We start from the raw sequence: 15303 nt of genomic DNA on the forward strand, positions 1-15303 counted from the left end.
CTTTCTTTGCATGTGTTTCACCAGTAAATAAATAATAAAATAATATCGTCATAATCAGTACTTTTTTTAAGCACATATATTTAAATTTTACCAGTTTTTTAACTTGTCTTTCCTCATTACAATTTTTGAAATTATCCTCCCCTTATTCCCTCAACATGTACACATACACAAATTCTTGGCTGAAGCTTAAAAAGTAGGAATCTGAGGAAGGAGTAAAACAAAGTATTTACCTTCTATAAACTCATAAAACGTAACCTCTTTCACAAAGAGATTTTATCATTACTGAAGATGAAATACAGATGTAGGTGATCATTTTGGGTTGGAAGATCCCTTCCTCTCCTAAGTAAGTAGTACCTTTGTGACACAGGAGAGTAGTATGAATCATTTCAAATGTTGGTGACAATGGTAGTTCTTTTAATGATATATTAGTGTTACTAAGAATGTGAGGTCTGCTTATATTGCTGTCAAACTCAAGTTTTCCACCCACTGAAAAATATGAGGAGTAAGCCAGTATTATTTAAAATATTGCTAAGTGAACATTGTATTTCTTTATGATTGATTATTGTACTACCTTTTATAACAGAAGATTAATGCCACTGTTCTTAGAAGTGATTATTGGTTGTTGTTTTTTTTTAAAAAAACATGTTTATGCTGTTCTATGAGCATGTTTTGTTTTCTTTCTGAGCTTGAATGTTAAGTTTTTGTTTGATGGAAACGACTTTGAATGTTACCATCTTTTTTGCTTTCTAAGATGGAATAAAATACAAAAGTTTATGCACCAGATAAACCACTTTGATATTTGAGAAAGTGCTTAATCTCTTCAGTTTATTTTTTTCAATAAGTGAGACTTCTATAACAGTAATACATCTAAATGGGAATTACACACTAATTCATTATTAAACAAACATATTCATTTTTTAAGTTTTACTGTCATCAGTGGTACCAGCTGACTATGCCAGTTGGGGCTAGCATGGAAAAGATCCTATTTCATATTCTTTTTGGGGAGTCATTATTAGGATTTGAGCTCAGAGCCCCTATACCTCCAGCCCCAGAAGATCTAATTTCAAGGAGTAAAGAAGTCTCTTTTTAAAAATAGAAATTATGTTTATGCTAAATAACTGAAAGGTGTAAAAGCTGTAATTCAAGGAGGTTAAATAATTTCTCCAAGGTGTTATAGCAAATTCCACTTTTCCTGTTTTAACAATTACATTTGGTTCTACTTCTCTTCGTTGCAAGCTAGATTGAAGAAGCCTGTAAAATTATATGTAAGACAAAAACAAAGAAATAGAACTGTCAGGAATATAAATGCAGAACAGTATGTGAAAGTGCCATGCTCAAATTTATGTTTTTCTTTCTTTTTTTCCATAGTCCTGGTGGAGTTTGAACTCAGAGTCTTGCCAGACAGGTGCTCTACTTGAGCCATGTCCTCAGCACTTTTTTACTCCAGTTATTTTTTTGGATAGGGTCTTGCACTTGTTGCCAAGGCTATCCTCAAACCACCTTTCCCTCTCACAGGTGCTGTCACACCCAGCATATTTGTTGAGATGGGGGTGGAGGGTCTCACTACCCAGCTAGCCTTGAAATATGATGTGGCTGATGTTTACTTCTTGAGTACCTGGGATTGTAGGTGTATGTATCACCATGGTTTGCCCTCAAATTTATGTTTTGCTTAACCTAAAACTCTGAGAGAAATATATAATCACTAATGAAATATGGGCCATAATATTAAGCACTTTGGTTCATGGTATGTGTTTTATTGTCTATGTCCTTTAAGTGTAATTTTTTATGGGATACCAAAATGTTCACATTAGAAGATAACCATGACTGTTATAACTTCTGTTCTTTATTAGGATTTATTGTTAAATCATGGGCACAAATCTTTGCCACCTCTAAAGCCCAGAAGTTATTATTTCGGATTGTAGACTGTTTACTGCTGCCACATGTAGTGTTACAGCAAGAAAAGGAGTTGCCTGCACCTATGCTGACTGCGATCCAGAGGAGTCTTCCTTTGTATCTCCAGGTATATGTGCAACTGCTTAAAAGCTACAAAAAAGGAAAAGTGCCTTAAAACATAGCTTACTAAATACAGATTTTTAAAACTGAACCTTGTAAATTCAAGGGCACATGTGTATGTGTGGCATATCCATTGAGCAAGTCTTAAATTTCCCTTGGGGTTTGCCTTTGAAAACAAAGATGAAAAAGGCAGCTTTCACCTCAAGCTTGAGGTAGAGAGGATGCAGACACTTGCGGAGATGTGCTCAGGATTTTCTTTAGAAACGTTAGCTGTCTGTCAGCCAGACTGTAGTGGGGAGATGTGAGAGAAAGCACTGGGGAGGATATTAGGTATAAAATAGACTGGAGAAGAGTCAGGATGCTGCTGTCAGAGAAAACAACATGTACAAGGGCAGGAGCTTTAAGAAAATGTGGCATGTATATGTGTCTGTGTATAGATATATAGAAATAAACCCTTCTATATCAACAGATGTATAATAAGATTAAATCCCTATGACCTTTATAAAGTTACTTTGTTGAAACCTTGGGTTCTTAGCTGTAAACTAGAGATAGTGGGTTTTTTGAAAAATTTAAATGGTGACTTTAAAGCACTTGGCACAGTGCTTTACAATGAGTAAAAAACCCTCTAAATTAATTATTCTGAATCATAACCTTTGTTTCTCTTATTTGTTATTAATTTTTTTTAATTATACCTTTTTTTTTTTTTTTGGCCAGTCCTTGGCTTGGACTCAGGGCCTGAGCACTGTTCCTGGCTTCTTTTTGCTCAAGGCTAGCACTCTGCCACTTGAGCCACAGCGCCACTTCTGGCCATTTTCTGTATATGTGGTGCTGGGGAATTGAACCCAGGGCCTCATGTATATGAGGCAAGCACTCTTGCCACTAGGCCATATCCCCAGCCCCAAATTACACCATTTCTAATAGAACATTTTTAGCATGCCTTCTATACTCTTAGGGAAAAAGAATAGTGGAAACCTCCATTTGGCCCATCTACCCTAAAGGTATTCTACCTCCACACTTTATTGTTCTGTGTAATGATATATGAAACTTTGATTTAAACACCATAAAAAGACTAACCTAAAGATACATGTTGTATAACTTCGTAATGTCATAGATAGGTAGTTGTAATTATAGTGATCAACTTTTTGAGACAAGAAGAACCTCTTTTTCTTCTTTTTATCTGTTCCTATCTTCCTTTGCACTTTCCCCCACATTCACAACTTGCTTAGATACTACTGCAGGTATGTTACCCAGACTCAACTCCTGTAGCCTCATGTGTATATTACCTAATGATGCCAGATGTTCTTGATTGTGATGTTACAAATTCTGGCATGTGTATGAATGCTGATAACTATATCAGTTTGTTTCCAACTTTATTTTTGAATCTTTGTCTCTTGGTGTTTACATCTTTATTTTTATTTTGTTTTAATTTTTTCTTTTCTCCTGTAGGGCATGTGTATTGTGTGCTGTCAGTCTCAGAACTCAAATGCCTATTTGAAACATTTGCTAGGGAATGTTATTGAGCAGTATATTGGACGGTTTCTTCCAGCATCACCAAATGTTTCAGGTCTTGGACAACATCCTGTTTTACTGGCACTGAGAAACCCAGCTAGCATTCCATCGGTGTCATCTCTAAAGAAACACATCGTCCAAGTATTAAGGTACAGCTCAGTACTAAGGAGTATGTTTACAAATTATCCATTTTTATTAATGAGATACACCACAGTATCTCAAAGATACTGAGAATTTAAGACACTGGTAGTTGAGAAACCCTTTTTCAAAAAAAGCGATGAAAAATTTAATAAAATTACATGTGCTTGTGATAACCTACTTTAAAAATTGCTTTTACCTAAGTCACTATTAATTTTCAGATGTGTCCCATAGACATACATGTGTATATGTATTTCTAAAGATACACCTTGTTTTAATTTTAGTTTTCATCCATAAACAATAAGTTTATTTTGTATAGTATAAATACAGTAACTATTTTATGAAAAATAATATGAAAAAGGTGAATGCTAATAAGTAAGAGAAACAATATGAAGGCCTATCTTACTACTTATTATAACTCATTACCAAGCAAAGAAATGAAACTTAAGTTTTTAACTTTATATCATTAAACCATGACATTAAAAGATTGAATTGGTTGGGAATTTAGCTCAGTGGAAGAGCACTTACCTGACAAGTGCAAGGCCCTGAGTTCTGTTCTAGCTCCATGGGGGAGGGGGCAGGAAGGAGGGGAGATTTAATAATAGAACTTTTCTTGGTCTTAATATAATACCACCATATGAAATCAGTTTCTAAACTTTTAGCAATAGTGTGTGTGTATACATACATATATATTTCTTACCTAATATTGGGTTTCTGAATTTCTTGTATTTATTTATTTATTTATTTGTTCGTTTTTTGGCCAGTCCTGGGTCTTGGACTCAAGGCCTGAGCACTGTCCCTAGCTACAGTTTGCTCAAGGCTAGCACTCTTCCACTTGAGCCACAGCGCCACTTTTGGCCTTTTCTATATATGCGATGCTGAGGAATCAAACCCAGGGCTTCATGTATATGAGGCAAGCACTCTTGCCACAAAGGCCATATTCCTAGCCCCTGAATTTCTTTTAATGACCAAATAATATCCATTACCTCTCATTACAGAACTCCATGCTTAAATTGTCTCTTCATGTCCTTCATTTCATTTTCCTAGTGTGCCTTTCAGTTTTGATACTCTTTTGCCCTCAACCTTTATTGGTTCTTTCTTTTTCCCATGTGGTAAATTCCACAATCTCTAGTTCTCCATAATCTGTCACTTCCCTTTTCCAAATGCATTAAAATTGATGCCCTGTACCATCCCTAATGAGATTGCTTTAGTTATTGCTTCCCTACACCAAGGCTTTCTTCATACCATTTTCTTCATCAAAATGTCATCTCTCTGGGCTAAATCCCACCTGAAATTTCATTGTACCATGGGGGTTCTTTGCTTTCTCCAGTCATCTGCCTTGCTCACCTCAATTTATAGATTCACAGTAAGTTTTTTTTTCTTTTTTACCTTACTTGTCTTTGAATTTCCAGCCAGACTGTAGTCATCTATCAGTGTTTGAGACTCTGAGAAACTGATCTTAGGATTCTTATCTAAATTAAACTAAATCTGTACCCTTTTGTTTTCAATGGGGCCTGCATTAATTTACGTGATAACTAGTATCTTGTAAAAAGGGTGTTTTGTTCTCCTCAGTTTCTAGTTAGAGATCTTAAAATTTAACACTTTCTGTTTTTCAGTTCCTTTTCTTTTTAAATACTCAAGAAAGACAGAGATCGCCCCAATGACTTCCTCTGTTTTGTATTTATATACTCTACAGTCCTCCATCTGATTTAGGGCTCCTTCCTCTGAATTCTTGTGAATTTCCGGCCTGTCTTTACCCAAAGCACCCATTATACTATAATTGTCCTTTTCTTTTTCTTTCTAACTTCTCTAGATGATGAGACAATGTGTCTGATTTTTTTAAAAACTTTATTTTTATATGCCTATTATTAGACTTGTTCTTAGCACACCATAGATTATAAATAAATATTTGTCCTGGGCATTAGTAACTCAGAATGAAAAAAAAGATCAAATTTTTTCTCAAAGAATGATTGAATCTAATAATAATGAGTCTACTATTTGTTGGAAGTCACTATAGAATAGAAATGATTACTAAGGCATTGTTCCTATCCTCAGAGGAGTTTATGATCCTTAGTGATTTCCATATCTCCTATGGTAAGTTACTAGTTTTCAAACATATATGGGTATTGAATGTAGTTTTACTAATACTTCAGTCTGTAATATTTAAATCTTAGATTCAGAAATACCTAGTTCTCGGTGATAGATCACTTGCCTGTCATGGACAAGGTCCTGAGTCTGTCCCTAGCACTAGAAGAAATATAAATAGTGAAAATGCAGCAAAGGATATATTTTGTAATTTTAGACTATTTGTTTGGTTTAGAGTTTTCAAGAAAATTAGGTAATTCTCACTTACACTCATTCACTAATTCAACAAATGTACATTGAACCCATGCTAAGAGGTAGAGTCAGGTAAATTATCCTTCTTACAATCTGTGCTGAGTTGTAATGTTAAAATTTGCCTTGCCCTGAGAGATGGCATTAAATCCTAAATTAGTTCTCTAATTCTTTTCCCTACAGGAAAAAGTAAAAGCTAGGCTGGAAGTTAATTCCTAGAATAGTTCTTTTATTTATCTACAAACATAAGACTCCCTCCTAAATTGTAAACAAAATAATGTGAGGAGAGATTTATTTATGCAAATTTGACATTAGAGAAGATGTTGAAGTATTGAGGAGCTGATAAGGGAGATCAGCCTTATATTAGAAAGGAAAAAAAAACCAAATTAACAATTAGGTTTAAGTTCGTCTTACAACCAGGTTGCTTTAAATTTCATTCATGTCTGTATTGTGGTTTGGGCCTTCTTACATGCCAAAAGAATGTGCAGTGTTTGCTTCTAAAATCTTAACCTTGAAGCATAAACCTGAACTTCATTAAGTTGGTAAATTTTGATAAGCTCTTAAGTATATAGCATTTACTTCACTTCATTGAACCTTTAAACAGAAGAAAAAACAAAATTTTGCTTCTTTTTAGGAAATCTTACTTTGAATTTAAGGGGTCTGTACCTCCTCCTCGGTTAGCATCTGTTCTGGCCTTCATCCTCCAGCTCTTCAAGGAGACAGAGGTAGAGGTTTGTGAGGTGGAGCTGCTCCTTCCTGGTGTATTAAAATGTTTACTGTTGGTCAATGAGCCCCAAGGTTAGTTTACCATCTTGCTTTTTTCTGTTTTCTGTTGACAAATGAAGAAACTTCATTTCTATCAATAACTAGTTACAAATGGAACGTGTTTATTTTCTGCCCATTGGTATGTATCATGGCTAAAGAACAGACACCAAATAATAGCTAAGGTTAGGTGTGATAAAATGATTAAAACTGACATATTTCTGCTTATTTTAGTTTTAATTTTCTAGGTTTTTTGTTGTTCTTCCTTGAGACACATAGTTTATTTCCTCTCATTAGGCTTGTTAGTCTCTCAAAAAATGTCTGTTCAGTCAAAGTCCAGTAGTAAACACAAATTGTCAAGTATCAATTGTCGGGGGTCAGCATACTTCTGATCAGGATCTGCTAGGATATCTAAACTATTTGTGGGGTACCTGTAAGGATGCTTTGAATCCAGTTCTTTTGTTTTTTATCTTACCAGCCTTGCTCCTAGTAATGGCTTTGAAATACGACTTATTTAATCCCCCCTGTAACATACTTTAATAAGCTTATTAAGAATATGCTGAATAGGAGACATAGTTCTGTCCTGAAGGAATTTTAATGTAAACATACTTGTTTATCTTTTTTTTTTTTAACTGCTAAGATAAATGACTACATTGCCTGCACTGAAGTATCTGAGGACAGTGCCCAGATTGGTAGTGGGAAGCTCAATCATTCTTTGAAATATTGTTTTATCTCAAAAACTTACTCATGTTTTTAAAGTCTGTATTTATTTCAACATTAAAAATGTTCTATTCTGTTCATAAGTCCCAGGCTTAGAAAAAATGTGCAATGATTGTATGTAGTACACTTACTTATTTGCAGCATCAAGTTATCCCTGGAGAATGTCCACTGCTAGCTCCCAGATGCTATAGAAATTTTTCTCTCCTTGAAAACTCATGCATACTTTGAACCTCAGCAAAAGCCTTTTGTACTGTTTAATACAAAATTTGCTTACACAGAGCAAAAAAACAACAGTGGCTGTTTATCCACAGTTTTGCTTTCCATGATTTCAGCTACAGTAATCCAAAAAGTAGACCCAAAACATTAAATGTTGGCTAGGGGTGTGGACCATGTAGCACCTGCCTACCAAGCTTGAGGCCCTATTTAAGCTTCATTACTACAAAAAAAAATTTTTTTTTAAGCAGATATATTAAAATGGAGAATACCATAAGTAACAACTTCACAGTTTTAAGTTATGTGTCATTCTGAATTGCTGGATAAGAACAATACCATTCCTTAGAGACAGAAATAGGTTTGTGGTTGCTTACAAGGAATAAAGTAGTTTCTATTTGAAATAATGAAAATATTCTAAAATGGTCTGTGGTGATATAGTTGCACAACTCTGTAGATACTAAAATCCATAAAATTGCATGTGAATTATACACTTAAATGGGTGAATTATATAGTGCAGAAATTATATGGAAACAAAGATTTTTTTAAAAAGCTGAGCTCTGTTAAGGAAATCAAGTTGTCAGTTAAAAAAAAAAAAATGATGTAGATGTTCATTCCAACCCAACATTATTCTTAGTAGCCCCAAAATGGAAAGACCCAAATGTCCATCAACTTTGAATGATTATATAATATACAGTAAATTCAAATGACAGAATATTATTCATCCTTAAAGGGAATGAAGTACCAAAACATGTTACACACACACAAAAAATCTTTATGCTGTGTAAAAGAGGGACCTTTTAGAAGGAAGTAGCTGCTCATCTCATGGTAGTGGAAGCAATGAAAGGAAAAGAGAAAGTATGTCTCCTCCTTCCCCCCTACTCTACCATCCCTAACCCCCCACCCCATTCCCTTTAAGGACCCAGCCAATGATTCTTCACAAAGCCCTATCTCTCATATAAGTGGGGCCCCCATGCCCCAATGACATCAAGGCTTGGGAGAGAAGCCTATAACACATGTACAACTGGGACCACTCAATATTTTTGCACTATATTTGTTCATAAGCTCACGATTTTAATTTGGATAAACATTAAAGAGCGCAAATATTTTTGTTTTTTGTTTTTTTGAGTCATGGTCTCATCATGTAGCCCAGGCTGGTCCCTGAAACTCAGTCATCCTGCCTCAGCCGAAACTGCAGGTGTGTGTTGTCGTGCCCAGCTTATTTGCTACTTTTTGAAATGAAGATAGCACCACCAATTTTAAGTGAAGTATTGGTGGTATTTAGTTTGCTACTTACGTATTTGTGAGGAGTTGTGAGGAATTCTAAGTATCCGTGTTCCTATCTGCAAATCTATGTCTTTAAGGCTTCTTTTGTTTCATTTTCAAGATTAGGATGGGGAAATATTTTTGAATATGGACCCCTTTCAGAGAAATATTACTAACACATACTACTAGTTCAGTTTTAAGACTCAAAAATAGACTTTGAAACTTTCAAGGTATTTTTGAGAACAAAACAAAAACTTGCAACTATTTCACTTTGAAAATTAACCAAAAAAAAAGCATGTTCATCCTTCAAGGAAACAACATATTTTTCTAAATCAAGAGTGTTAAGAATGAGGAAGCAGATGGTCAGACACACTGTGTAATGCTATAATTTTTCCTCCTAGTTAAAAGGCTGGCCACAGAGAACCTGCAATACATGGTAAAAACCTGCCAAGTGGGGTCAGAGGGAGAACCTGCCACCCAGCTGACTTCTGTGTTTAGGTAACTGGAAAACAAGCCAACTGGCGGGGAGATGATTGCCAGCCTTTTGACAGCCAACATGTTTTTTAAATAACTAATTATCCAAAACATTATGTGTTACTACTTGTTTGTAGTATTTCATTTATTGTATTTTTGGCAGTAGTTTTGTTACACTGCGTTGTTGTATTGAAAAGTAAAAGTGCCAGGGAAAAGATAAGGGAGCTGACGAATTTTCTTGTGGATTGGAAAGGAAGGACGGGAAAAGGGAGGAGTTTCCGTGGCCAGTACCTGCCCCTGCCTCTCTGACTTGCTTTATATCCTGTGGCTTCACCTATCTCCCTTCTGTTTAACTTGTGAAGTGCGGATCTGTGGTTCACAACGATACCTGCAGTCCATGGGTTCTTTCCCTTCTCCCTTGTCTTGATTTGCCCTCTTTAGAATCTCATGCTTTCTGTTGAGGCAATATTTTTGTCTATTTCTTTTTCAAGATTTCTACAACTTTCCCCACTTATCTCTACCTTGCCACCACTACAGTAATTAATTTGGAGTCAATTTCTCTAAGTCTGTGTTGGGTCTTAGATTCATTAGTTTTGGGGAAATTTTTCAAATCATATGATTGGTTCTCACCTGGCACTGACAATTTATTTAAATTGTGATCACTTGATAATAGTGGATTTATGAAAATTGTGAAGCTCCAGAAAGGAAGAAAATATTGAATATAATCTATTGGTTAATAATTAATAGATTTTATTTTATGATGCAGTGAAAATTTTAGTTAACATGTATCTTTTTATATTTGTAAAGGCTTTTTTGTTTAAAAAGTCTTCTATTCATTTAATGAACATAAATGTAAATAACTTTTCTTGTACATTTAGTGTTGATATAAAGATACAATGGGCTATAAAAAGTGGTGGGAATCTGACTTTCTTCCCTTTGGGGTGGGGTGTGGTGTGTGTGTGTGTGTGTGTGTGTATGTGTGTGTGTGTAGTGTGTGTGTGTGTGTGTGTGTGTGTGTGTGTGTGTGTGTGTGTGTGTAGTGTGTTGGTATTAGGGCCAGAGGCCTGGGCACTGTCTCAGCTTTTTTGCTCAAGTCTACTCTCTCCCACTTAAGCCACACAGCTCTATTTCAGGGTTTTTGCTGGTTAGTTGGAAATAAAGTTTCATGGGCTTTACTGCTTGTGCTGGCTTTGACTGACCTAGATCCTCAGATCTCAGCCTCTGTGGTAGCTATAGCTAGAATTACTCGTGTGAGCTACTGGAATCTTCTCCTACCTCTCCTTCCTTGGTATCTTTTACACTCTTTACCCCCTGATTTTTATGTAGAAACAGCTAGGATCACCTTCCCCCTCCCCCCCCCACTTTGTTTTTCTCTCCTGGAATTACAAATCTTCCTTTTTGCCCCCATCACTGAGGTATTAGTTTGGGATTTGTTATCTCTTAAAGTGTTAAGAGAATTGAGTGGTGGTATATACCTGTTATTCAGCACTTGGAAAGCTGACAGGAGGATCATAAATTTTAAGACTAGCGTGTCACCAGTAGTCTTCATATTTCATGGTTTTTTTGTTTGTTTGTTTTTATGATATCTTACATAAAATGATCTTTCCTGCATTCAGGTATAGCTGACACAGTGTAGATACTGAACCATACAGTTGTACCAGATGCTAATTGCCTGCTTCGCTTTCAGGCAGTTCATCCAGGAGTATGGCATGACATACTCATATCAAGTCTATAATATTTTAGAGACAGCAGCAGCGCTGAACCAGAAGGTTGTCATCCACCTGATTCCTGCCCTCACTCAGTCTCTGAAGGATTCAGAACTCAAGTGGGGCCTTGGCAAGAATATTGCACAAAGGTATGCTTGATAATGTAATTATTTGGACAAAGATTACCAAGTCTGTATTTCATTTTATAAAAAAATGGATTGTTTTACTATTTTCAAAAGTTTGGGGTATGATTTATTTTTTTACTTAAAAGGTTTTGAAAGTCCAATTACTATCAATTGGCTTTACAACAAGCTTCAGCCAAATTTGTATATCCATTTCCATGTTATTCCTGTTAAAGTGTTCCCTTAGAAATTTTTTGGATTACCTAGTGCTGCTGTTTATCAACACATGCTTTTTGATCTTCATTAAGAAGTGTGCCTCAAGTGTCTAGAGTCTTATAAATTGCGTAGTCGCAATTTTTAAAAAATCAAGGATTGCTTCATTTTAAAAAAATAATATATTGTTTGATATACTGGGATTTAAATTCAGAGCCTTTCATTTGGTAGAGAAGCTCTCTACCATTTGAGTGGTGCCTCTAGCCTGACTGATTTTTGAGTAAACACATGTGTATCCAGCAAATAAGTGACCCAATTAGATAATATGGATTTTGGACAAAAATAGGTAATAAAGCTTGCTAGTCTGATGCCCTATCACTTGAGCAGGGTCCCATCCTGAATTTTTGTTTTCTTATAGGCTTATAGCCCAGCCCAAAATCATGATGACTATTTTGAAAATTCAGCATTGTAAAGTAACTCATATAGTTCCTAAAAGGATTATTTTAGAGAAGTCAGTGTTGATAGTAGAATTTATATGGAATAATGTTTGTTAGCCTAATGCTTTAACCTGTGTATCTGTCTATACACATCTTAAATATAAATGCTCCAAATTTCAGTTGAAAAAATTGACCATACAATGTCAGATTTTGCTTAGAGGCATGACTCTACTATTGTAACGTTAGCTTACTAATGGCATCCATTAATGGAATCCACCTTTTCAGCACAATAACTGTAAAATATAAGGGGAGAGCAGGGATCACACTTATTTAATTCTTCTGATTCATGATGGAACATCTCTCTTACATAGTAACGTGTCTAGCCTCTTACAGATTTTTGGAGAGAGAAGACTAGTTCAAATCATAGCTTTGAAGAAATAATGTTTACTGTCATGGCATAAAACAATAATGCAAATACCTCTCTAATACTTGGCTTCTAAAGTGAAAAAAATTGGAGAGACTGCGTGGAAGTTCTTAACACAGTGTGGTGTTGAGACGAATGGCTGTTAATGTACCAATTTAATGAGGCATGTTTGCAAATGGATTGTTTTTGAAGGTCTGAATAGCATAAGTCTTTGTTGAGACTAATGAAATAACAGGTATAATACTTTTTTAAGACAACCCAAGTACTAAGCAATTAATATGAAAAATAGTATTTCATTCTCAATTTTTATTACTTTTAAGGTAAGGAAGAAAATAACATATTTCCTAGTATCATTATGTGGATCTGTCTTCTGGCTTAAAACTTGTGTGTACAAACTTAAGACTGTGACCTGAGTCTTCCTATTATAATTATATCATTATCATCCCTAAGCAGTGTTTCACGAACATATTTCATTATCTCTGAGCATAACTTAAAAACAGCAAATCAACATCTAACTTTGCTCATATATGTAAAGCATTATTTTTCTAAATCTTTGCTACATTTTCAGCTAGGTAGATGAATTTATGAATAACAAAGCAGTCTTAATTAGTAAACAAATAAGTAAAAAATGGAAGTGACAAGAATGTGTGCTCTCTTTTCTTTTTTTCTTTAACAGGGAAGCATATAGCAAACTTCTATCTCACCTAGGACAGGTGGGACAAGATGAGAAGCAGAGGCTGGAGAGTGAAAATACGTAATCTGTTCTGATTCATTCTGTCTATTGATTATCCCTGTCTCAAGCCACTTTGCACCACTCAGACTCCTTTTATCTAATTGCTTAATGTTCTATTAAAATAATTTCTAGGATTATTTTCCTTATGTACCTGTAAGTACAACATTTGTAAATAAGATAATGAATGTTAATTAGTAACTGTAATAGAATCTTTGGGACTTTGTAAAACTGTGTGTTGTTGAAAACATTTTTAATTCAATTAAAGACTCCTCACTGAGTGTTTGCTATGTATGTCTTTCAAGCAGAGATCTATCAAGGAGATGGGACTATTATTTGTTTTTCTTTGTTGTACTGTATATAAGGCAAGTTGATGAGTTTTAAAAAATCCTTGCAAATGCACTTCACTGTCAGGAATTAGACTTAATCTAACTATCAGATTATACCTGTCATATATTTTAAATATTTTAACTTATACCATCTGCACTTATGCTTAGGTTTTATGAAGTTCCAGGTCTTTTGTTGACTCATACTTTGTCTTGTAGTTATTAATACTAGAGATACACCAATAGGAAAAAATACAGAGCCTTTAAGGAAACAGAATAAGTAGTATACTAGAAATATCTTAATATTACTACTAATGAAGTCTAAGAAGTCAGGTGATCTGTCTTTTTCTCTCATATTTAACATCTTAAATGTTTACCAGAACCTGTTTTTGTCAGCTAGTTTCTCAGCATTTTAACTCAGTTTCTGGTTGTATATTTTGCCAATTGGGACTTGACCTTTTTAAAAAAAAAAATGGTGAGTATTTTTGGTAGAAAGAGTTCTGGTCCTAGTTTTGGGAACCCACAGGGGTCCCAAGCCCAGCTTTGTTTTATCTTGAGATTAGTTAACCTTTCTGAGCCTGTTTTATTTTGTTGTTTTTTTTTTTAATAGAGAAAACACAAGAGTAAGCCTTAGCAGTCAGTATACTCCATGTGAAAATGTTGGCCTGTATTCTGTTGAGAGGTACATAGACATGATTTCTATATTCTTACATGGTAAAAGTAAAGAATACCTCTCACTTTTGTTTCTTGTTTGATGATAGATCTTAGATGAATGATGAAAGTGTTTTCTTAGGTGTGCTATTTAAACTTTGAAATGATTTGTTTCCTTCTTGAGATTGTAGTCTTTATCATATAGTTCCACTATTCCTTTAAGAAAATATTTTGATTATTTTCTGGTTCAATAATTTCTATATTTAAATATTTTTTTAATATCCCAAAAATAGGGCTTGAGGATTTAGCTTAGTGGAAGAGCACTTGCCTACCAAGTGCAGAACCCTGAGTTCAATCCTCAGTTCTGCGGGGGGGGGGGGGGGGGGTATCCTCCAAATAAAAAAGAGGTTGAGGATGTACCTCACTTGAGAGGGCTAGTGTGGCATATAACCCTGGCCCTGTCCTCAACAGGGTATTAAAAGAAAAAGAAATACTTCAATATGCAATCACCATTCTCTTCTAATTGTAATCTGTGAATTCCAAAGGTATATTTGTTATTTTCATGGCAATAGACAAATGAAAAGTGCCCACATGAACATACACATCCTGCCATTGTGCAAAAGGAGTAAAATTTTCTTTAAGATTGCTTAAAGAAACTTCACAGCAGTGGATTTATCTTCATTATGGTAGTGGCTTGTTAAATTAATAATTCATGGTTTGCAATTTTCATCAGTTAACAGTTCCATCTCTTTAAGATATGCCTCTAGATAGGTTGTTTAAATTGGTTGGGGTTCTAGTTCAATGAAGTCCCTTGGTTTAGTTCCCAACACCAAAAATAAGTAACTAAAGTTAAAAGATTGCTTTGTGCACATACATATAATTTCTTTTTCTTCAAGAGAGATTGTTAAAGGTTTTTAGAATCTTGGTTCTCTGAGTATGAAACGTGTAACAGGAAGAGCTGCTACAGAATCATGCATTCAGCCATTGATTTGTAAATATAAAAACATGCTTTAAAATCAGTAAGAAAAAGTTATAACAATATGTATGTGTTTTTTATCTTTGTGAATAAGTAAATCATAGTTCAATTCATTTTTCGCAAACTCCTCACTGATTCTTCACTTATTACTCTAATCTTCCCATCATCCACTATTACAAGATTTTATCTGACTTTATCTTGTGCTTGCTTCTCTAATATCCATTTCTCCCTAAATGTCCCCTAATTCCTAAGGTGACTTCTCATTGTAATTTAATCCATTCTTTGGAGGTCC

The 15303-nt window shown here is 34.8% G+C and overlaps 1 protein-coding gene across 6 annotated transcripts in view; it reads left to right on the plus strand.

Annotated features, from left to right (window-relative positions):
- Positions 1-14246, plus strand: part of Mms22l (MMS22 like, DNA repair protein) — a 105710-nt gene extending 91464 nt beyond the window's left edge. For 3 of the 6 annotated variants that reach the window (XM_048353796.1, XM_048353795.1, XM_048353797.1), the window contains 6 exons: positions 1851-2020; positions 3460-3671; positions 6629-6792; positions 9354-9450; positions 11114-11281; positions 13005-14246. In XM_048353796.1, coding sequence (XP_048209753.1) covers positions 1851-2020; positions 3460-3671; positions 6629-6792; positions 9354-9450; positions 11114-11281; positions 13005-13086 — 893 coding nt within the window. In that variant the 3' untranslated portion in view covers positions 13087-14246. The remainder of the gene's footprint in view (positions 1-1850; positions 2021-3459; positions 3672-6628; positions 6793-9353; positions 9451-11113; positions 11282-13004) is intronic. The other 3 variants (XM_048353799.1, XM_048353801.1, XM_048353800.1) reach the window with 3 other exon arrangements.
- Positions 14247-15303: the final 1057 nt, after the last annotated feature.

The sequence above is a fragment of the Perognathus longimembris genome, chromosome 9, assembly GCF_023159225.1.
Source record: "Perognathus longimembris pacificus isolate PPM17 chromosome 9, ASM2315922v1, whole genome shotgun sequence".
Taxonomy (NCBI): Eukaryota; Metazoa; Chordata; class Mammalia; order Rodentia; family Heteromyidae; genus Perognathus; species Perognathus longimembris.